We start from the raw sequence: 20981 nt of genomic DNA, 5'->3' as shown, positions 1-20981 counted from the left end.
AATATCCTCTAGAATGATAAATAAATTACCATCATTGATATATTTTTAATCTAGTGATTGGTGAAGAGTTCACCTGAATTACTGGTTGAATGATCTTTTTTTTGTAGTAGATTCCAATTCTTGCCGAGGTTAATAGAATGAATGGGTGTCTTCGTCGTAAGAGTTTCCGTGTTTGATATTCCATTCCCCCTCCCTTATTTGACATCTAAGAGCCTCATTGTTACTTCGTCGTTTAAGTCAAACATGCCCTTTGGTATGGATAGCTCTACGATTCTAAGACTACTTCTATCTTTAATTCTTTGAAGAATCAACCATAATTTATGTAAAGCAATCTTCTTGAATTTCATTTATCTTCGCTCAGATTTTTAAAATACAGAAACAACCACATGAAAGAAATACAAACTTTAATGTTGAATTCATGTTGAATTCTTCAGGCAGAAGTCAATTTCTCGGCCAGATTGTCATTTGATCATAATGACTGCAAGCTGGTAACACTCGAGCCCGCAAATGTCCCATTCAATGCCGTCGAACGAGTGTGTTCGTGAAATCAAGACCTCAACTCAAAGAAGGCCATTGAAAGGGCTTTCAGCATGTTGAAATACCATCTCAGCCATGTTGCGAGCATTTTGTCTTTTTAGCCGCTCAGTTGAGGTCCCCCTCAATGACCTAGTTTGAGAGAGATATCCTCCCGTAGCAACCAGGCTTAAGTCTTTGATATATGGGACAAACGGCTTGTGGTGTTCGGTGGTGCCTCCGTTGATAGAGAACTCATTACTGGAGCGCCCTTGTCTCGTGGCGGACTAGTTTGTGTGCCGTTGCTGGTGGTCATATTGTTCCCAGCACTCCCGTTGCTTCCTGACTCCCTGTTATCCCCATTCCAGTGGCTTGCATTGCGGTTACATGCCAGTCCATTGCTCTCAGAGTCATTTTGACCGTCCGCATGCTCATGACTCTTCTCCTCCCTATGACTATCAGTCCCATTCTTATTTTGAGACTCTTTACTCTCAGCTTCATTTGCAACCTCGTTGTTGACACGCTCCTGATGATAAATCCCGAGACTCTGGTTCCACCATAGAGGAAAGATGCTTTGAACGGCAGCATACGCGAGTTGCCGCACGGCGCTCTCCTCTAGCACTCCGCTGGGGAGATTGTCGATGAGTCTATCTTGGACAATTCTCCCTCCCTGACTCTCTACAAACTCGCGGAAACTGCTCATATCCTTTGAGAGGGAATTAAGCAGATATGGCGAGCTAGGCCGCTCTGTGTCCGGAAACAGTAATTTGAAGATTTCGTACCACTGTTCCTCTTCTGACTGCTTCTGGTTCGCGCGTTTTGCCCGAAGTTGCTTTTCCTGCTTTGGAGTCATGCCATCCGGTTGTTCTTCTGCAGGGCGTTTCTGGCAGGATTGTGCCCGGATGTGCTCATCCCTACTTTCATCGTCGCCAAACCTAATCATGCAGACTGGACAGTGAAGCGGCTGTACGTGGTGCCTGAACAGATGCTGCTTTACGTAGGCAATTCGCGTGAGGACGTATCCATGACAACGCTTATGTTGGATTGGGTCTTTCTTGTAGAATGGACAGGCAAGAACCTGGTCCGGCCGGTCTTCTGTCTTTTTCCTTTTGGCTTGATTTGTGTCGACTTGGTCCTCGTTGCCGTGGCCGCTCGTAGCCTGATGCAGAGACCGTTTGATCGGACCGCTGTTCGAAGTCTGGCCTCCATCGCCTTCCCTTTGCCTTGAAGCAGAGACGTCCGGTTCAATGCTGGGCCTTCTGCTCGGTGGCGGTGACGCCGTCATGGTTGATATGACTGGACTAGGCATCGAGACAGAGAAATCGTCGTCGTCGTGAATTGGGAGGAGGATATTGTGGTCGTAGCCATCGCCATTCCCATCAAGGAAGTCCTCAGGCGGAGGTGATATTTCGATCGAAGGTATGGACCATAGAGTCGACGGGGAGCTCGCTGCCGATGATCTGGATAGCTCTGTTGAACTTTCAGGGCCTCCTTCAAATAATGATTCGGCACGGAAATCAGGCGAGCTAGTAGACGCCGGACTCGACGCGAAATCCAATGCCAAGTCGGGCGTAGGCCCTGTTTCCACCTCAGATTGAGCAGTTTCTTGACCCAAAACGAGCTCTAAAGCGCCATCGCCGGTGCCATCCTCTTGTCGAATAGGGACCTTGCATCCCACGTTTCCGCTCTGGGTGCTCATTGTGTCCTGCTGGGTTAGAGAGGGAAGCGACGTCGTAGCAGGAACTGGTATTTGTAGCGGGATGTCGTTGTTCGCGTGGCGGTTCGGGTGGTTTTCTGAGTAGCGTGTGACCCACTGAAGAACACTTTCTAGGTTCTCAACCGGACTCTTTGGCTTTGGCTCTGAGTCGCTATGATCCACGTCTGTGTCTGTGGAAGGCGGTCCGGTGATATTGACCCAGCTGCCAACGCCGTGGACACTTGGATCATCATCAACAATTTTGGGTTGAACAGTGCTGCCGCCCATATTGTTCTGACTGGAGAGAACTGTCAACAATACTGAAATCAGGCAGGCACGCCCTAATCAGCTCACTCTACCGAGGCAGTAGTGAGGCGAGTATTTATTTACTGACCGGAGCCGTACGGTGCCTCGGGCTTGAACTTGGTGGCTTCACAGCCTCGTCGGGTCTTTGCCTTCTTTTTGCCTTGTGTGCCCTTTCCTCTCTCGACGCCTTCTGCGGTGGTCAGCACGATGGTTTGCCAGGCAAAATGGAAATCGTCAGGCGTCGACGAGGAGTGTCAAAGTGGAAAAACAGGCAGCGTGGTATCACGTCGGCGCTATTTAGGAGGGGGCTGTGACATCCCAGGCTGCACCTGTGAGTGGCCACACGCCCCGGTCGAAGTCACAAGTGTGATAAGTCGAGTACAGTCAGCGCGTCCGTGGCAAGTTTGTGACCAGTCGCCGCGTAGGGCAGAACAGGGGCCATCCCAGGCGAGGAGGGGATCGGCAGTGGTTTGAGGGCAGTCGGGCGAGAGGTCACGCAGTCCAAGTTGTCACAACTGTGCTCTCGGCATTTGTGTCGGGGCTCAGTATTGTGTCGAGGGCTCTGCATTGTGACAAGCGTGGACTGCTGCAGCTGTGGGCTTGCCGGGGGGGGCTCCCTTCGTAAAGCAGTCCTGCGTCGCCCTGCGTAGTCCGGTTTAAGGGTAGTTGGTCGCTCCCACGTTTTCCGATTCTTTGTCCTTTGTTCTTTTCAACCTTTTGTTACTGCTCCTTTTATACTCCGTACAGTGAAAGACATCGACGAGCGAGACACCGGCCTCCAAGACATCGGCGCGCAAGTCCTGGGACGCACAGCCACGGCTCCAGCGCCCCACCTCCGTCGCCGGCGTGAAAATGGTCTCGGACAGGGTCACACCCCGGCCTCAGCCGCAGCCTCCGGGCCAGCCTCCGGAGCAACCTTCTCAATCTCCACCGCGGTCCCAGCCTCCCCAGCCTCCGATTCCAACCACCGAAAGCGTTCGAGCCGCTGCTGGAAGCTTTCCCACCGATAGTGGCAATGGTAGCTTGTATGATTGCGTTTCTGACCCCTCTTGCGGACGGTACAGGGTCTGAGACTTGGTGAAGGACCGATCCCCCGCGCGCGGAACCTCCGGCCGAAACCTACAGCCTGCAGCTATTTCTGAGGCCCCCCGACCACGGACCGGTAATTGAGAGATTGCTATCTCTCTATGCAATTGGCGATACAACGGACGGACAGGAAAATGCGGATCAGGCGGAAGAGAGAGCAACGGTTGACGCCACGCAGAGGGCTGAGCAGGCGATAAATAATTGTGACAACATATTGAATACCAGGCAAGACACTTCACCATGACACGGATAGAATGCCAGAAAAAAATTGGAAAACGGGAAAAGGTAGAAAAAAACTCGGAAAATTGGAAAATCATTTGCCCTTGTCCCAAGTTCGTTCAATCGCCAGTCGGCATAGAATTGAGGCGACTGTGATTCGTATCCGGGATGGATGCAGTGATATTTACCCCCCTGCGCTAATGGCACCGCTGTACAGTGAGTTTGGTGGGTATCTTCAGTAGCAACCCCCTATAAGACCCTTATTATTCGAGGGGTAGTGTGCTAAAATTTGGTGCTTACTCTCCTTAAAATGTGTTCAGCCATCCGACTATTTACTAACACTGGATAAATTTAGTCCAAGCCACAGCTGTAGAGTGATTGTAAACTTCAAGGGAAATCCCTACAAGGCCCTCAATACACAGTTAAGTATCCTAGGTTCGTTGAAGTACTGAAATTGAACGCTTAGAAGTGTATTTTTGACACTTCCATTGTCATATGGTTATAGATAGATAGTGCTGCATCGGAGCTGTCCAGTGACAATTGAGGTCCCCAAACTTCCTGCGTCAAGTACATTGGGGCCGCTTTCACCGCACATCTTGTCAGGAGAATAGTCTGTTAATCCGTTAGTATAGCTTTTGAGGCCTCGCTAAACCGATCAATGATTCCATTCCGAATCAAGAGCATGGCCAAGTGGTCCCGACACAGCATAATCCGTCGTCACAAACGCCCGATCCACCTCGCCCAACCCTTCCGCGCAATACTGCAGCGTCTCTGCAATGTCATGCGAGCGATTCAGCGGCGTCTTCTCATCCAGCAGCACGTCAAACTCGACCCAGACACCATCGCCCGCATGGTACGCCGTCACGTTCTTGAACCCCGTCACGATTGGCGCGAATCGGTACGCGAGATAGATGAGCTTCTTCAGTGTGTGGTCGTCGGCGGCCTCGCCTGAGAGGCGCACCACATTACTGAAACATGTGTGGCCCCAGTCGAAGATGATGAAGAGCGAGAGGAGCCCGGCGCCGACGGAGTCGAGCCACCAGATGTTCGCCTTGTAGCCGATTAGCGGGAACAGCAGGGAGAGTGTGTTGAAGATGACGTCGGTTTTGCAATCCTGGACCAAGGCTTGGACCTGCGTTGTCTTGATCGGATGGCACCCAAGTCCAATGGTGCCTTTAATCACAACCGTCGCGAGCAGCGAGCCGATGGCCGCCCAACTCAGGATCTCGGCCTTGTGGTGCGGAGGCATGAGCCGCGCCACCGACTCCTGCAGGATCTGCATGAAGGATATGACCATGATGATGGAGAAGACCAAGATCCCCAGCGGCTCCAGCCGCCGCCTGCCAACGGGGAAGCGCTTGCGCAAGGCATTCAGCCGCCACAGGACCAGCCGGTTTGTCGACCACACGATGAGTGTGCACAGAAGGTCAAGTGCCGAGTCTACAACTGACGCGACGAGAGACAACGAACCCGTTGTGAATACGGCAAATGTCTTGCCGACAAGTAGCAGGATATTTGCAACAACATTGACGTTGATTGCCAGCTTGGCTCGCTGACTCGCCTTCCTCCTCTTCAATTTCTCCTCCTCGGGAAGCAGCTCTCCGATATTCCCCTCCACGCGCTGCAGTCCGCCGGTTCGTTCCAGGTCGCCGTCATGATCTGGGTCTGGGTTCATCGACTCGAGGACATCGTCGGCGATGGCCATGACGACCGCATCCACCTCAAGCCAGTCGTTGAGACGCTCATTCTGCGCCTCGTAGAAGCGGCGCACCTTCTTGTTTTTTATGAGCTTGAGGTCGTCATCCGACTTGCGGAACTGTTCGAGGCCGTCTCTGTCAATGCCGTGGAGGAGGGCGTGCTTGAGTTCCGTCCGGCGGGCATCTTCCAGCGCCGTCCGAGCCGCCTGCTGAAACTGGAAGATTCGGGGTGTTCGTCTCCGGGCACTAGGGCCTAGCTCATGGCCGTTGTATGGGAATTTACCAGTCTCCAAATCGCGGGGATGCTCTTCAAATTGATCTTGTTGCGAGCCGCGGCGTTGGGGCTGAGGCGGCTGGCCATTGTCGCCATGTAAGAATCGTTTTCCAACCATTTTGAAGTTTGCTTATTCCCGAGATGTTAAATTTCCGAGGAATTAATATCATGGATAGTTGTTGTTTTATAACGGCGTCGAGGATTATTACTGCGGGCCGTCATGTTGCATATGACGTATGAGTGTCGATCGCGACGCTCAGCTGCCAGGCTTATGCACGATCCGACCAAGCCAGCTACGTCTACGCGGTGACTTGACGGGAATAAACGACATTATTACAGGGCGAGGTGGGTAAAAGAGGGTCCGCTTTCTCATTAATGGCTTTTACCAGGCATTCAGCGGGTTCCTTGTGGCTCACACCTTGTAAGCATCTCGTCGTCATCTGCCAAGCCCTGGGGCTGTCGATACGGCATTACGGCACCTTCACTCCACCGAAGTTGGCAGCAAGTCTGTTTCACGCGGTGGATCTGATCCAATGTCACTATCATCATCCAGAGAACCCAGGATATCGCAATTTGCTTTGTACTACTCGGGCACTGAGCCTATCAGTCCTTTAAATCGGCGACAAAGAACCTGGGTCGCCACACCGACTCATTCGAAGCCTTATAGTTCTGCAGATGCAAAGCCTCAGAAAATGAGATATGTTCCGTCAAAGCGCCCGATCGTCCGCTTGTAGTCCACAAGACTTTAAAATTGCAGTCTCTCAGCACCTGGATCAACTCGGCCAAGCATGGCTCCGTGCTCATGTCATAATACCCGTCAAACCTGTTCAGGCCATCGATAACGCAGAATACCTTCTCCGGCATCAATGTGGCCAGCTCGCGAAACATGGCCATGGCATCATCCCAGGGCTTGGGCTTAGATGTGCCGTCCATTAGTCGAAATCGCGCTTCGGTCAAGTCGATCTCAGTCTCGACCACAGGCGGGAGGTGTTCGACCATCTGGCGCAGCAGCGCTGAAACCAACGCCATGAGTCCTTGCCTCGTCTTCGATTCATCCGAGTCGGGTCGTAGTTGGTGTTGGTCAGGAAGTTCGCAAAAGTACGAGATGACAGGGACGCCTGAGTGTGATGCACAGCTGATAATACTGGCGCTCAAAAGACTCATGGGGTTGTAGACGCGGTCAGCGCCGTTGAATAGGCCCTCGATCCACAGCATGTGTGGTGCCGAGCCGGTGGACCATCTCTCGAGACGCGACAACGTTGGTATGGCGACGCGCGCCGCGTTGAAACGACAGCGTTCCATGCGCACTCGCTCCCTATCAAAAAATGCCTCGAGATGCGCCGAATTCAGGGCAACCTCCTCTGCGGAGTATTTCTTCATCTGGGCCATGATGCTTGGTTGCTGAGTCGTGAAGAGTACCAGGTGCGGAAGTGTTGCGAAGTTTGTCGGTGTTGCCGGGTTTGTCGGTGTCGCCAGGTTTGTCGGTGTCGCCGGTCCTAAATAGTAATTAGGTATTCGGAATCCATGAGTGAATCACAAACTCTCACCAAGTTGTGACCGCCAGTTCTCAATCGACGCCTGTCCCTGACGCTCTAACAGAAAGTTAAGTTGAGCAGTGAGTTCCTTCACATGTCGACCAGCATCTAAAAATTCTTGCCTCTCCTTGAGGAGCTCCCTCCGAATCCACTCAGCGTGATCCCTCATCTCGGCCTGATGTCTCGCGTCTCCTTGTAAACCCACCCGGAAGTCACGATTCAACAGTTCTAATTGCTCTCGAGTAGAACGGACTTCGGCTCGGGAGCTCTGAGCAGCAATATCGCGGACTGCCAAAGCTTTGGCGTTGATCTTTTGGATGTCATCCTCGAACTTCTTGTAGATATTCTCGCTGAAGGAGTCGAGCATCTTGGAGAAACGCTTTCGCATGAGGAAGTCCATGACACTGGAAAGGAAGAGGAACACGTGCGCATACAGATCGGCTACCTTCTCCACCACCCTAGGTGTGTGAAAGATCTCCAGTTCAGCCTTGCATTCAGTGATGTGCTCACTGATGGAGGCCAGTGAATCGGCAAGGCCTTCAGCAAAGCGCTCATGGTTGACGCTAGCCTGTAGTTATTGAGTGAACAAATGCGTCTCTGCAATTAATGCGTGACTCACGTACCTGAATAATTGCATTCAGTGATCCAGTGAAAAGTGAAACGTATTGATTTCCTTCAGGGAGGACTTTCAGAAGCGCGCTGTGAGAGTCCAGGGTGTTACAGAATGAATGGAAAGTTGACATGAACTTGCCTCCTCCACCCTTTCTTCTCTTGGTCTGCCATTTAGTGTTCGATTCGCGCACCAAATCAACAACGCCCTCGATGCTTGGATCAAATTTCTTCAAATCCAGTTTGTCTTCTTTCGAGCAGCTTTCATGGAACGTCACCCATTTTTCTCGAAGCTGGGTTGCCTCGACTGAGATGAGAGCGCTGATGGGGTCGCTGATTGGGGTTATTAAACAGCCAGGTCTCTGGGTTCCTTGCACACTCGCCTCCTGGTAGTGGAATACTCAACTGGCTCAAAGAACTTCCGCCATGGATCTTGTATATCCTCTCTTTCAAGGCCATCCACGTTCTGTCGCAGCAATTCACCCAGAGGGAACGCATCGCTGTCGGGTGACAACCGCTCTGAAACCTCAAGGCTGTAGGTTCGTACAAGTCTCCTCGCTTCTCTGACATCTTCGGCATCCATGGCAATTGTTGTTTCAGAATTTAATATGTTGATCCCTCTCAATTCCACCACGTAATGCAAAAGGTAAGATCGCTAACTTTATCAGAAATCAGAAAGCAGGCTGCAGGCTGCAGAGGAAACAACCCTCGGCTCCCTCCTGCCGTTATGCCCGATCGCGGTGGATGTCTAACGTCACACCGCAGGATATGAAACCATGTGTACAAAGGGTATTACGTATCAATACTTTTTGTATCCCATCGTATTCTCGTTGGTCACAGTTGTGATACCTGCCTGATGTTGCACATTGTGTTAGTTGAGGCCAAATTCGCCTCCAGCCTCAACAGTTGGTAAGCCATTTCAAGGCCCCCCCGTTCCTTCGTTTTCTCCAGAATACCCAAAACTCCGTCCTTGTCCGGCCAAGAGTCCTTTCTTCTTGATCCTCTGTCGCCGTACGGCAAACATAATCACAAAGACACAACCTTGGCGTCTAATTCCACACGCTTCCCAACACTATGACGATAGAGGCTGACACGATGACGGAGATGGCAATGGGAACAGAGACACATGGCCAACATGACCCCGCAGGTCTGCTGACGCCAGCGGATACCAGCAACTCTCAAAAAGCCCAGAAGAAGCCCTGGGTGAGGTATCGGGTGGAATACCGACAGCGCTTAACGAACGAACTCCTCCGCCAAGAAGAATCGGAAAACTTTCACGTCGAACATGAAGCATCCGAAGAAATTCATGAGCCCATCTTTGAGCTCATCACCACTTTCAAGACGCGAGTGGCGGAGACGGCGACGGCAAACAGCGACCAGATCACGGCCCCGGCAATGGCGCCCCCGACACACCACATCAACATTTATTCGCTTGCCTTGATCAATGCGATTCAATCGGTTGTCAAGTACTACCCGTCGCAGGACTTAACGGGCGATGTTCTCACTATCCAGTCGCCGTATGCTGTTCTTGTTCACCACTACGAGGAGCTGGCCAAATTTGGCCAAGAGTGCGCAAGTCAAGAAGCAATTGAACTCTGCGTCAGGGAGCGAGATGCCGAGGAACACATCGGCTTGCTTCTTGGCTTTCTTGACGAGCATATCATGCCTGAAGTCCGCGCTGAGCAAGAACGCAACAGGAATGGGATCACTACTTTTGCGTATCGGTGGGTTACTTACAAGCCTGGCAGCACCATCATGACATCCTTCACAGGAGAGACAGATTGGGCTGCTGAAGTCGTGCATTCCGTGGAAGGCGGCACCTTTGACAATCCGCCTGGGCAGTGGGAGATTCAGCTCTGGAGCCTCGCATGTAATGGCCGGCAGCTCGGCAGAACCAGTCGTACGATCACCTCGGGAAAAACCGAGGGCGAAGTGGCAATGACCAAGCGCTTCTTTATTGTCGTCGGCAATGATCTTTCCAGAACTGAAGATGAAGGACTGGATGAGATCGTCTCGACGCAGTTTGCATACGGAAAGAAATACTGGAGTCTTCTCGGCAAACAGTGTCAGTACTACAAAGGCCAGAGCGGGGAGTTCCCATACAACGAAGTAGGTCCTTCATTCCAGATATCCGCCTCTTCGGCAATCGTTTCTGACAATCTTGAAGGTGGACGGCTTGGTCATGGCCGATTTAAAGAGCTACTTTTCCACATCAAGGAGGGAAAAGCCAACTCTAATGGATGCCTCCGACCTACGGAACTGGATCACCAACTGCTCTTGTTCTGTTTGCACTAAGCGCAAAGACACCAAGAGTACGCAGGTGGTCCCCATGTTTGACAGCTACAACTTCATCCCCATCTCAGTCCCGGGCTCCAGTCTCAGTAGACACCAATATCTGCTTTGCCAGCAACATATCAAGGCTTTCATATTTGGTTCCCGGCGATGGGGTGGGTGAACTCGATCGCAATTTATATCCGCGATTCACTTCAAGCTGATACTTTTACAGAACGGCTTCATGTGCGCAATTTCCAAGAGCCGTCCTTTGATGAAGGCATGATCAACAGCCTAGTCATGCATGAAGGGCGAAAGGATATCCTCAAAGCGCTGTCCAAGAGTTTTGCCCGCCGCAACAAGCACGACAAGGTTGTACCGGGAGATATGTGGTCTGCCGACTTTGTCAAAGGGAAGGGCAGCGGTCTGATATTCCTCCTGCACGGAAAGCCCGGCGTGGGTAAGACGTGCACAGCTGGTAAACCTGCTTGTGCAAATTTTATCTCAAACTATGCTAACAGGATATTTCTCAGAATGTATTGCTGCCTTCACAAAACGCCCGCTAATGATGCTAACTCCAAGCGATATTGGAACGACGGTTGAAGAAGTAGAGGCAAATCTGACGAAGAATTTCAAGACAGCGAGGAGTTGGGGCGCAGTCCTCCTCATCGACGAGGCGGATGTGTTCATGGAACGACGAACGGCATCCGACCTAGTGCGCAATAGTCTCGTTGCAGGTCAGTACAGAGCCCGAAGCATACGAAAGAGGACCTAGCTAACCATGCAGCGTTCCTTCGCGAGCTGGAGAACTACGACGGCATCCTCTTCCTCACCACCAACAGAGTCGGTGCATTCGACGATGCCTTCATTTCTCGTGTACACGTCCAGCTGTACTATCCCGAATTCACAGACGAGCAGAGACAGAAGGTCTGGAAGACTTTTATTGACAAGCTCGCGCGCGAAAAGGGCGAATCGATGCGTCTCAACATTGACGCAAAGGAGTACATCCGTGGCGCAGAGATGCGTGCGATGAAGTGGAACGGCAGAGAGATTAGAAATGGTGAGTTCTTTCATGTCCGACAGATAATCACATCACTGTCAGTATATTTTCTCTGAATTTTCTTGCTGAATTTTCCACACGACAGCTTTCCAGACAGCAGTGGCGCTGGCCGAGTACGAGGCAGAGACGGATGAAGAAGGAAAGACGATTGTAAACGACACGCATTTCCGCTCGGTGGTGGAGCTTTCAAGTGACTTCAAAAGCTATCTCGACAAGTTGCACGGGGCCGATGAGTCTGAGAGAGCGCACGAGAACCATGAAAGACTAGACGCTTTTTTGACCGCCGACAAGGCAAACTGATATGATGGGCCGTAACTTAAAGTACACGATTCGGGAGCAATGAATAATGACAGTCGCTATTTTGATACACCTGCAAGTGAATGCTGCCCGGACAGTGTCCCGGGACCACAATGCATGTCACGATTAAAGAGATGGGTAATCAAGAGGTTAGGGTGCCCTAGTACACACATACCCAGAGGGGGGACTAGAAGCTCAACAGTAAAAAAAACACCAACAATAGTATCAACAATACAGACTATTTACCCAGTCCATTCAAAGATCAACAATACACTCAGACAGACTAAGGTTTCTAGTCCAACTGGTTACCTTTCTCAATACATGACCACAAGAGCCTAAGGGAACCAATGGAGGGATGTTGCGGAGGAGGTTTAGAAGAGGCAAAAGACTGTACTTAGGTTCAAGATCAATAGACCAAATCCCTCGTCAACAATTGTGCAAGCACGTGATACAGAATTTGAAACAGTAGTCAGAACAGTGATTTCAACAATGAGAGATGGGTAATTAGAGCAAAAAGTTGGTGTATCGTATCAATTTCGTGGAATCTTATCTAGATAATACAAGTGTAGAGGACTCCAATTCCCAAGTCCCGATCATAGCATCGCTTGTCAAAAACAAACAAGACCCGTCTCTTTCCCAACGCCAGCCGTCAATTACATCTAGCAAACCCTCATGGCATTCGACTTGGTACACTCAAGTCACGTCCCTACTTCTAGTTCTGCGGGCCCAGTCTCATCGCATTCGCAAGTCTATGTCTCGCGCTCTCTCTTCGTGAATCCCGACCGGGGCTGTTGGAATACTCGGTTCGCCCGGCGTTCTCATAGTACGCCTCGGCGTCGCCCAGGCCTACCTTCTGGGGGCGGGGTGGTGGTGGAGGGGGTTGGTGGGATTGGTCCTGGTGGGGAGTAGGGTAGACGGGTTCCCAGTCCCTGTTGGAGTCTTGACGCTCCTGTCGGTGGTTGGTTTCCTGTCGGCTGCCCGCTTCTGGTCGGCTGGCCTCTTGTCGGTAGGGGTTGTTCTGGTAGGTGTCCTGGGGCGCCGCCGGTGTGCGGCTAGAGCGGTCCTCGCGGGAATCGCGAACAGGCCGTCGGACGGAATCTTGCGAGCGGATGGGCTGCTGGGGTTGCGCTGGAGGGGCAACGGGCCGACGATGATCGATGTTGTTGGCGGGCTCTTCGTCATCCGTAACCGTCTCATCATCCGGCTCGTCATCATAGACTCTCAATTCGCTTCGCATGGCGAGGCTGGCGCAGATGGTTCTAGCCTCCTCGATAGCCTTCTTCTGCGCTTGGAGCGTCCTGCGGCGATCGCGAGTCTCCTTGTTCTCGGCAGCGATGGCCTCGATGGTGGCGTCGCGCATGCGCAGAATCTCAATGGGGTTGAACAAGCGGAGCATTCCCAAAAGCAGGTGACGCTCGACAACCTGGGTGATGACGTTGCGGGTGAAGATGCGGGCCGTAAGGTCGTAGTAAATAAGCATCTTCTCCAGAACCTCCTCGGCCTCGGTGTACGTTCCACCGTTCTCAGTCGCATCGGCGCGCCACTTCCTCAGGCGCTCCTCATACTCGGGGTCAAAGGGTTGGACCTCAAGTTCCATGTCATCGGTCAGGCGGCCAAGCTCCTTGTCGGCACCCTCCATCAACTCATTCATCTGCACCTCAAGGAAGTGCATGCGGAGAGGGTCACGCATGCGCATTGGGAAGACGTGGTCAATGACGTCAGCAAGGAACTCGTGGCAAATGACCCCAAGGTTGTCCTTGTACTCGCGAGCCAGGACTGGCCAGTTTCGGGAGTAGTCCTGGAAGAGAATGTAGGGCGCGCGAGGGTTGGAGTCGAGCGGCAGTTCGTTACCACGGATCTGGCGGAGGAGCGGCTCAACTTCCAGCTCGGCGAAGTCCTTCTTGGAACGATCTCCTACAACGCCTGCAGCAGGAAGATTGGCTGCGGGGGTCGCGGGGGGAAGAGCGTCCTTCTGGAAAGTGACCTTGCGGCCATGTGCACGGAATCTTCGAGCAAACCGCTCGCTCTCCTCGCGGACGCGAGCACGGAGTTTCTGTGAAGGAGTTCCCTTGGGGCTAGACTGCCTGGCAAAGAACTTCTCTCCAAAGGGGTTCTTGTAGTTACCATTGACAGCGGGAACAACGAGGTTGTTGGAAGCAGTGAAGAGCTCGCCCATCTCAAACCTCATCTCCTCGACCGTGTCCTTTCCAGCTCCCATGGCCTTGAGCTGGGCTTCGCAGCCCTCAAGAGCCTCTTGGATCTGGCGGCGCAGAGTCTTGACGTGCTTTCCGATATGTCGCTGGAGCTGAGTGCTGAGCTTCTGGCGGAGAGCAGCGATACCCCACATCTGAGGTGGGAGATGAGCCCACTTGCCTCGTGTGAAGAACTCGGCCTCTCTCTGGGCTCGCTCCTCGGGTGTCTGCCAGCGGTCTTGAGGTCCGGGGTTCAGCAGGACGTACCAGCCGAGCTTGAAGTTGTTCTCCTTGTCTTTGTTGGTGACAAGCTCGATGAACTTTTCCTCGAGGCCGATCCGCTCCGTCATGTCGGGCTTCGTCAGGACACCAATAGTGCGGGATCCGGTAGGGTCGAATTGACGGGCTTTCTTGAGAATAGGGGCCTGAACATAGTCATTGTTGCCGCCGATAACGGCCAGGACGATGGTTCGAGTGCTCTTCATGTATCGTTCGGAGAGGGTTTCAATGGTCTGGATGTCGGCCTCGGACTGGTCGCGGTTGGCAACCCGAACCAGACCGGGAAGATCGACGAGCGTCAGCAGCGGCATATCAGGGCCGGCTTTTTCCACGACGAGGATATCCTTGGCAGCGAAGCGACCGGGAATGCTTCGGGGGGCAATGAGTTCGGTCGCATCCCGCATCATGGTTTCGAACGGGGTATCGCCGGAGACATCGCCGCCATACTGCAGCAGTCGGGCTTGCTCATTGTACGGGCGGGACTTGTCGGGGATGATGGACACCTTCAACTTCGTCTCCTTGGCTCTACGCAGGCGAATCTCGGTCGCAAAACGGGTGCAGGCGCCGGCATCTTGGGGGAACGGGGTACCGGTGAGGGCCTCGAGGACGGAACTCTTGCCGGCGGACTGGTCGCCAACGACGACGATCTGGGGGAGCTTGATGTTATCGAGCTGGGCGAACTGCAGCTTATCGACGAGGTCCAGGAGGCCGCGCTGCTCGTTGGCAAGGCCCTGGGTATCCAGGGACGACTCGATTGAAGGGGGCATTTCGCGCCTGGTCATGGAGTCAGCAGCAGCTCGTGGGGAGTCTTTTGGCGTGGCGGGGTCTGGCGGGACGACGAACAGTGATCCCATGCTATCACAGCAGAGGTGCGGTTTAGATGATGGCGGAAGCAGAAGGGAGACAAGGCTCTCGCTCGTTAGCCGGATTTATACAGAAAAGCTGAATGACGTGTGGGCCATGGATCATGGTTCGCCCGCCAAGCTCCCTGGTTGCCTCCGTCCGTTAGCAGGTTGCGTGGCCGCCCCGGCGCATTGGGCTGCAGGTTCCAGCTTAGCTTCAGCGCAATGGGTGTGACGGAGAGGCGACTGCTTGGCACTTGGCGTCATGGCTTGTGCTGCGCCACAGTCCAAGGGACGCCCACAAGACGCCCACTTGCCTCTCACATGCCTCTGCAAGGCGCTGTGACCTCTAAAGTCCCCGGTACCGCCGCTACACCGCTGTGGCGCACCTCAACTCCCGTGTGGCTGTGCAGGTGGCCTCTGGCTCTTTATCCTCCAGTCCTCTCACCAGACCAGACAAAACCAGGTGGCGATATAGAATCGAAAAGATTTGCAGATCCCATTTCTCTTCCCAACAAAATCCCCAGAACCAGAAATCACAAAGCGAAATCTCAAGCTTGTGCAATCCCACGTTGGGCGTTGGGCCGAGGCCTCGACAGACCTACACAGCCACTGCCAATGCGCTGAGACCTTGTCCGTGGCTTGCGCCCGCGTATTCCGTACAGCCAAGTCCCAAACCACCCGTAATTTGGACACTGCAAGAATCTGGCTGCCTGGAGCAAGACGTCGTTTCTTCAAATACATCACTGGCTTTTGGAAGCAGGCGGATCCAAATCTTCGGGTACGCGTGGACAGTCCTACGTGGCACTCATCAAACGCGTAATTCTTGTTTACTCTGGACGGACGTGCTGGTGCCTGTTTGTGAAGATACGTAGTCGACGTTTCTCCCAGCTTTAGTGGCAAACAGGCGAATTCCCAATGTGCAGTGATGTGCATGAATCAACACACCGAAGTCAGTGATTGGGTGTAGCCATCCTTATCTTCCCCGGAGCCCATCCATTATACTTCCCTAGCTCTCCCCGCGGCTCGCAGTTCATTCCATTATACCATCCTCCAAGTCTAGGGTAGCTGCCTGGACAATGGTGCCCATGCCCACGCTCTCGTCTCTCAGCTAAACCCAAACAACTAACGTACCCAACCTACCTTGCCATTAAATATAACTTGATGAATATACTGATAATGATCATTAAGGAATAAATACTAAGACAAAGGTTTATTAAATGTTGTTTTCTAGACTGCTGTATTAAGTACATTGTTCACACTTTTTTTCGAGATTGGAACATGTTCTTGTTGAGCAAATAGCAATGCTCCGTCTCTCATACAATTTGTCAGGTATTTATTGGTCCTATGGACTGTCCCCTGAGGTACCTAGAAAGTGGCGTCTCTCTGGTTAAATCTGCTGTTAGATGTAGAGTTTAGAAACAGCATTGCGAACCCCAACAAAGGGCAGTATCGTGAGAATCAGTTGGCCTCGGCGGTCGTTAAGGTAGTTAAATCGGGACAAAATTAATTTGGGATTATCTTACTAATAGTATAGGGCTGAAGGCCCTGGTTTTTATGGCCCTTTGTCTGTTTCTCGAATGAAAGATGCGAGTTAGCGTGTGCAATTCGCAACTGCATCGAGCCATGCTACCGGATGAGTAGAGGGGCTAAATGGTAGCGACCTTGATCGAGTTCCGCGCTATTTTTCGGCTGCACGTTGTCCCGTCTTGTTTTTATTTCGTAGCCCGGCCTGAGTCCGTAGAACATTAGTATTCGAATACTAAAGGGGAAGAGAAAGATTACTGGTTTGTGGATTTGCAGGGAAGTCTTAGGTCATCGGGAATTTGGAGGAATTCTTCTGTGTATATATGAATTGGGTCAGTCACTGGAATGACTAAATGATGGGATAAAAAATAATATTGCGATATGGAATATCCGAGGGCACAAAAGACAGGCGTTTGTGGACAGAATGGGTATAATGCGGATAAATTAGGTAGGAGAAATAAGGATGATTTCGATAAAGTGATGCTTGTAGTTTCCTGCTGGTCAAGTTTCAGTACATGAGGATTGCGCGAAATGTGCAAAGGTCTGATTAAATGCCACGAATTGTAGTAAAATAGAAATGAAGTTTCCATAGGCCACCATAAGTTTGGGTGCATGGTGATGTAAATAAAATGTGGTTTTGTCTCAACAGTAGTGGGCCAAGCTATGAGCCTTGAGCCGTGAGGTTTTCGTGGGACGTGTGACTCGAGCGGTGGACGCGAGCTTGTTTCCTTGCGGTGTTTAAGTGATGGGCCGAGGCTAAGTCTTTGGTTTGAGGTTGTTCCTGAGCCCAGTTGAGTGTCAATCTAAGCTCTCGAGACGTACTCATGCTCATTCGACCCCGTCCCCGGCACGATAAGTGTGGCAAGGCTTGCATGCCATGTATCCCGAATCTTTCTTGTGGTCTTTGCGGTATCACCAGCACGTTTTATCTTTCTACTTGTTCTGATCACAATTCGAATTGCAACATCCTTGCGTTGCCAGTGGTGGACATTGTGTGAACATTTCCCATTCACTACGATGTTTGACAAAGGGGGGTGGCATCTCCTGCATCTATAATACGCTGCGTCCCGGGTGGGTTTGCTCGAGGATTATGCACACACTACCTAGTTTACTCTAGTAGTCAGGGGTGAAAACCTGGCAACTTTCAATACCAAGTGGTTTGAGCAAAAGGGGTTTATAGACCCGTGGTCCCTTGCATTGGGAAGTGTCGAAACGGCTGCCTCTGAGTAATGTGCGTCCCAACTGTAGAGTAAAGCAAGATTCTCATCGTAACGTCATGATTATCTCCAGAACCATGATATCCCTTGTGCCAAAAATAAATCCAAATTCGTAAACCCCTAGTTTAGCTAAGCAAACACAGCAATCACCCATAATATCAGTGACTAGACAGTATTTCGGACTTGACTACAATGTAAAGCAACATGAACAATCGAGTTGCCTTTCCAGCTCATAATGGCTTCCCTATAGACGTCAGCTCAGAAAGACACAATCGAGGTCGGCCTGGCCCATTTCAACTCGGACATCGCAGAGCCTCAGATCCACTTCACTGCAGATCTCCCGCTTGCACCGGCGTGGGGAATGTGGGTACGAATGTTAGACAAACGCACCTTCGAATAGCATCACAATTCACCCGTAAAATTCCAAGCTATAGAAGGACATCGATGGTCCCCTCAAGACAGGGCTTTCGCTGCTCTTAGCCAGCCCTAATTCCGCATTCCCAGACCCTCCGCCCAGAACATCTCACATGAGTGTGCGTCCCACACCGACTCATACCTTTTTGGCCATCTCCAGCCATGGCACCCATCTTTGGCATTTCAGGACGTTCGTGTTCTGCCGTGCAAGAGGCCGCACTACGTAATTCTAATAGAGCATCACCATGTGCACACACAAATACACTCCCCGGTCCTGCAGATGATTCTTCAACTAATGCCTGCAGTCTCGACGCTGTTTGTCCTGTTATCCTGCCTCGGTCTATTCTTCACCGTCCCACTCTAACATAACCCCAGTGTTGTACGAGCGTTGATCCGGAATACCTCTTCTCTGGGATGTCACTACGGACCTCCTAGTACGAACTAAAGTCAGCCACGATTTCACATCTCAACCGACGATTTAAGATGCTTCACAAACGAAAGGGCAATGATGCGACCCTCTTCACTGTACCTGATACCTCGACAACTGAAAAGCATCCGCGAGTCCCCCTTGCCTGTGAATCGGACCGCACCGCTAGGGAGAAGTGCGACGGTAAACGTCCTCACTGAGGAACCTGTTCTCGTGTGCAAATAGCAATACTCTTTAACATTGCTGCCACAACCGCCGAAGCTTGTCATCATAGAACTTTTAGCAACCGTTGCGTTAAGTTTGAGGCTATCAAACTGCCTCTTACAAGTAAGGTTGCTCTGGGGTAGAATTTAAAACTGGTTTTACGACAAGTAACCAGGAAGCGGTCAACTGTCACTCAATAATTAGATAAAATAGCCGACTGGCGAGGCGTGGCTGGGCCCTCCAGGAAGTGTGGTCACCGAGTGCACTGCACTATTCGCGCGATCGGATGTATTGAGAATGTGAATATTACACAAAGGTAAGAGACTCATCCAATTCTCCCAAGAACGAATGCGTTGATACGGGGGGTATAGCGGTAAAGTTCGTCTCTGATACGCTAGCGTTGCCAGCATTTTTACACCAAGGGATTTACCAAGAAGGTCTGCGGATCCAATATCTTGCCTCTATCAAGATGGGAATTCGGTGGGCACTGTTGATAGAATGACATATAATATTTGCAGCTTTTATATTAAGAAAGGCGGTTTGGTTTACGAAGAGGCTGATGAAGCGCGGTTGCTTATCATCAGGTAGAGGTTGGACTTGGCGGTCGTCAATCCAACGACCTTCCAGTTCCCAAAGTCAAGAAGATTGCTCGGAAAGGGCGGCGAGAAAGTTTATTCAATTAGTATTGGAACTTTCTCTTCGACTTTTTGACTTTCTTTCCCCCTCTGACTGAGACAGGTTCCGTGGAGTGCTAGAGGTTGGTGAAAGGTGAAAGTATTCCGGGCGATAGGTAGGGGCTAGGGGAATATGATCAATGTTAGTTTCAAAATCTAATATCAAAACAGGCTTCATGGTCTAGTGGTATGATTCGTGCTTTGGGATTCCAGCTCAACTGCACGAGGCCCCGGGTTCGAGCCCCGGTGGAGCCCTTGATTGTTTCTTTTTATATTTTTATCAGATTATTCTAAGTTACCCTCTTTCTTTTTGTTGTTCTGTATGCATCATCCATCTGCTATCGTGTTTGCTTTGGGTACATGATCCACAATCTCTTGCCCTGCGAGAAACTCCGGTTTCTGTTAACCCAGCAATCCCAGGAACCGCTGAGCATGTCTCATCTTCTCCAGCGATGTCAAAAGCCGGACTACGTTCATTTGCATCCGTTCTTGACATTCAGTACATGATCAAGAGAATCTCTTGAGGCACAGCCGTCCCTGTACCCCAGCAAGAGTTTTTGTCGCTGAGTGGCAGTGTATTCAGGAATACCGGGCGTTGCTTACAGAAACAAGCGAAAGGTGCACGAAACAAGATCTACCACACCACTCCTGCCACCAACGAAGATCAAGTAACGGAACAAACAAGAATAAGGAACAATTGTGAGCAAAAGTGATAGCCGCATGGATCCGCATCCTCTCGTACTAGAAACGCTCGCATCCACCGCGGCCCGTTGCCGTTGAAGTCCGCTAAGTTTGGTACGTGCCCCACCTGCGCCAAACCTCCACCACCACCATCACCAGTACCAAAAAAGCACCGCGCACCACCACCACCAACACGCACAGCAAAAAGATTACTTTCTCCGAGAAATAAAAACAAAAAGAAATGCCCCCAGGCGGAATTGAACCGCCGACCTTTGCATGCCTTGCAGGTCATACAAGTGCAACGCTCTACCCCTAAGCTATAAGGGCTTCTGTGCTGATTTGTCATCTAGATTGGCTTTAAGTAGTCAACTGAGCGGGGTGGCCCATTCACTGTGTAGGTGAGGGATCGAATCTGCATTGGGAATATGATTTCTTTTCTTTGGCTTGTCATGATCTTGGGTCTAAGTACTGCGAGTGTCTCTTGTAATCCATGACCTCAACCAGTCTTGTTTTATGGTGATCCGCCTACGGCAAGAAGGTGATCAGACTTATAGGATGTCGCAACAATTGATCTGCGTTGCTCCAGTTCATGACGCACGTTATCCAGACGGTTAGTTCAACCCTCTCAAACTCATAGTAGCCGCAACTGAATCATGGATCACATAGTATCGAAAATACGTAAACGTGTATAGTTCGTTTCATTACAAGTCATAAGCGGAATTATCTTGTCATCTAACGGCTCCGTGTCGTGTCTGGCTACCTCTAACCCATCTCCGGGTCTTTACCCTACACTCCCCGCCCCCACACGGAGCGTCCCCGCGTCATCCTTCCGGACGCGTCTTCGTCTCCGACAACCCAACTCACTCGCCAACAGCAAAGGGAAAAAAATACATCCGTTAACGCCTGCAGTGCTCTATATGCGGAATGTACACCATGTAATGAACGGCCCATGCAAAGTGAG

The 20981-nt window shown here is 51.3% G+C and overlaps 6 protein-coding genes and 2 non-coding genes across 8 annotated transcripts; 3 read left to right on the top strand and 5 right to left on the bottom strand.

Annotated features, from left to right (window-relative positions):
* Positions 1-314: 314 nt before the first annotated feature.
* BGZ61DRAFT_441782 (uncharacterized protein) lies at positions 315-2877 on the bottom strand. Its single transcript, XM_046244635.1, has 2 exons — positions 2604-2877; positions 315-2507 (listed from the first exon to the last, which is right to left on the bottom strand). The coding sequence occupies exon 2, from the start codon at positions 2495-2497 to the stop codon at positions 704-706; it is 1794 nt and encodes a 597-aa protein (XP_046111082.1). The 5' UTR covers positions 2498-2507; positions 2604-2877; the 3' UTR covers positions 315-703.
* A 1598-nt stretch (positions 2878-4475) lies between these two features.
* BGZ61DRAFT_472636 (uncharacterized protein) lies at positions 4476-5909 on the bottom strand (the record flags this gene model as incomplete). The annotated part of the gene is made up of 1 exon (XM_046248363.1): positions 4476-5909. The coding sequence occupies one exon, from the start codon at positions 5907-5909 to the stop codon at positions 4476-4478; it is 1434 nt and encodes a 477-aa protein (XP_046111081.1).
* A 444-nt stretch (positions 5910-6353) lies between these two features.
* BGZ61DRAFT_410918 (uncharacterized protein) lies at positions 6354-8518 on the bottom strand (the record flags this gene model as incomplete). Its single annotated transcript, XM_046243255.1, has 4 exons — positions 6354-7287; positions 7381-7894; positions 7950-8268; positions 8313-8518. The coding sequence occupies 4 exons, from the start codon at positions 8516-8518 to the stop codon at positions 6395-6397; spliced, it is 1932 nt and encodes a 643-aa protein (XP_046111080.1). The 3' UTR covers positions 6354-6394.
* Positions 8519-9045: 527 nt separating this feature from the next.
* On the top strand, positions 9046-11618 carry BGZ61DRAFT_410917 (uncharacterized protein; the record flags this gene model as incomplete). The annotated part of the gene is made up of 6 exons (XM_046243254.1): positions 9046-10044; positions 10103-10382; positions 10442-10684; positions 10740-10943; positions 10994-11266; positions 11352-11618. 6 exons carry the CDS (start codon positions 9046-9048, stop codon positions 11564-11566), a joined length of 2214 nt encoding a protein of 737 aa, XP_046111079.1. The 3' UTR covers positions 11567-11618.
* A 462-nt stretch (positions 11619-12080) lies between these two features.
* BGZ61DRAFT_441775 (P-loop containing nucleoside triphosphate hydrolase protein) lies at positions 12081-15078 on the bottom strand. The gene has a single exon (XM_046244634.1). It carries the CDS (start codon positions 14886-14888, stop codon positions 12276-12278), a length of 2613 nt encoding a protein of 870 aa, XP_046111078.1. The 5' UTR covers positions 14889-15078; the 3' UTR covers positions 12081-12275.
* A 3439-nt stretch (positions 15079-18517) lies between these two features.
* On the top strand, positions 18518-19532 carry BGZ61DRAFT_472632 (uncharacterized protein; the record flags this gene model as incomplete). Its single annotated transcript, XM_046248362.1, has 5 exons — positions 18518-18644; positions 18687-18788; positions 18870-18981; positions 19184-19249; positions 19511-19532. 5 exons carry the CDS (start codon positions 18518-18520, stop codon positions 19530-19532), a joined length of 429 nt encoding a protein of 142 aa, XP_046111077.1.
* Positions 19510-19594, top strand: BGZ61DRAFT_t40. Its single transcript has one exon. It is a non-coding gene; the product is annotated as a tRNA-Pro (tRNA).
* A 668-nt stretch (positions 19595-20262) lies between these two features.
* On the bottom strand, positions 20263-20347 carry BGZ61DRAFT_t34. Its single transcript has one exon. It is a non-coding gene; the product is annotated as a tRNA-Thr (tRNA).
* Between the last annotated feature and the right edge of the window lie 634 nt (positions 20348-20981).

The sequence above is a fragment of the Ilyonectria robusta genome (genome assembly GCF_021365365.1).
Source record: "Ilyonectria robusta strain PMI_751 chromosome Unknown BGZ61scaffold_2, whole genome shotgun sequence".
Taxonomy (NCBI): Eukaryota; Fungi; Ascomycota; class Sordariomycetes; order Hypocreales; family Nectriaceae; genus Ilyonectria; species Ilyonectria robusta.
Note: the sequence above shows the minus strand (reverse complement) of the source record. Positions and strands in the feature narration are given on the sequence as shown.

Coding starts and splice junctions, on each gene's coding strand:
- BGZ61DRAFT_441782 (XM_046244635.1), bottom strand. CDS start 2,497: ATGGGCGGCAGCACTGTTCAACCCAAAATTGTTGATGATGATCCAAGT.
- BGZ61DRAFT_441775 (XM_046244634.1), bottom strand. CDS start 14,888: ATGGGATCACTGTTCGTCGTCCCGCCAGACCCCGCCACGCCAAAAGAC.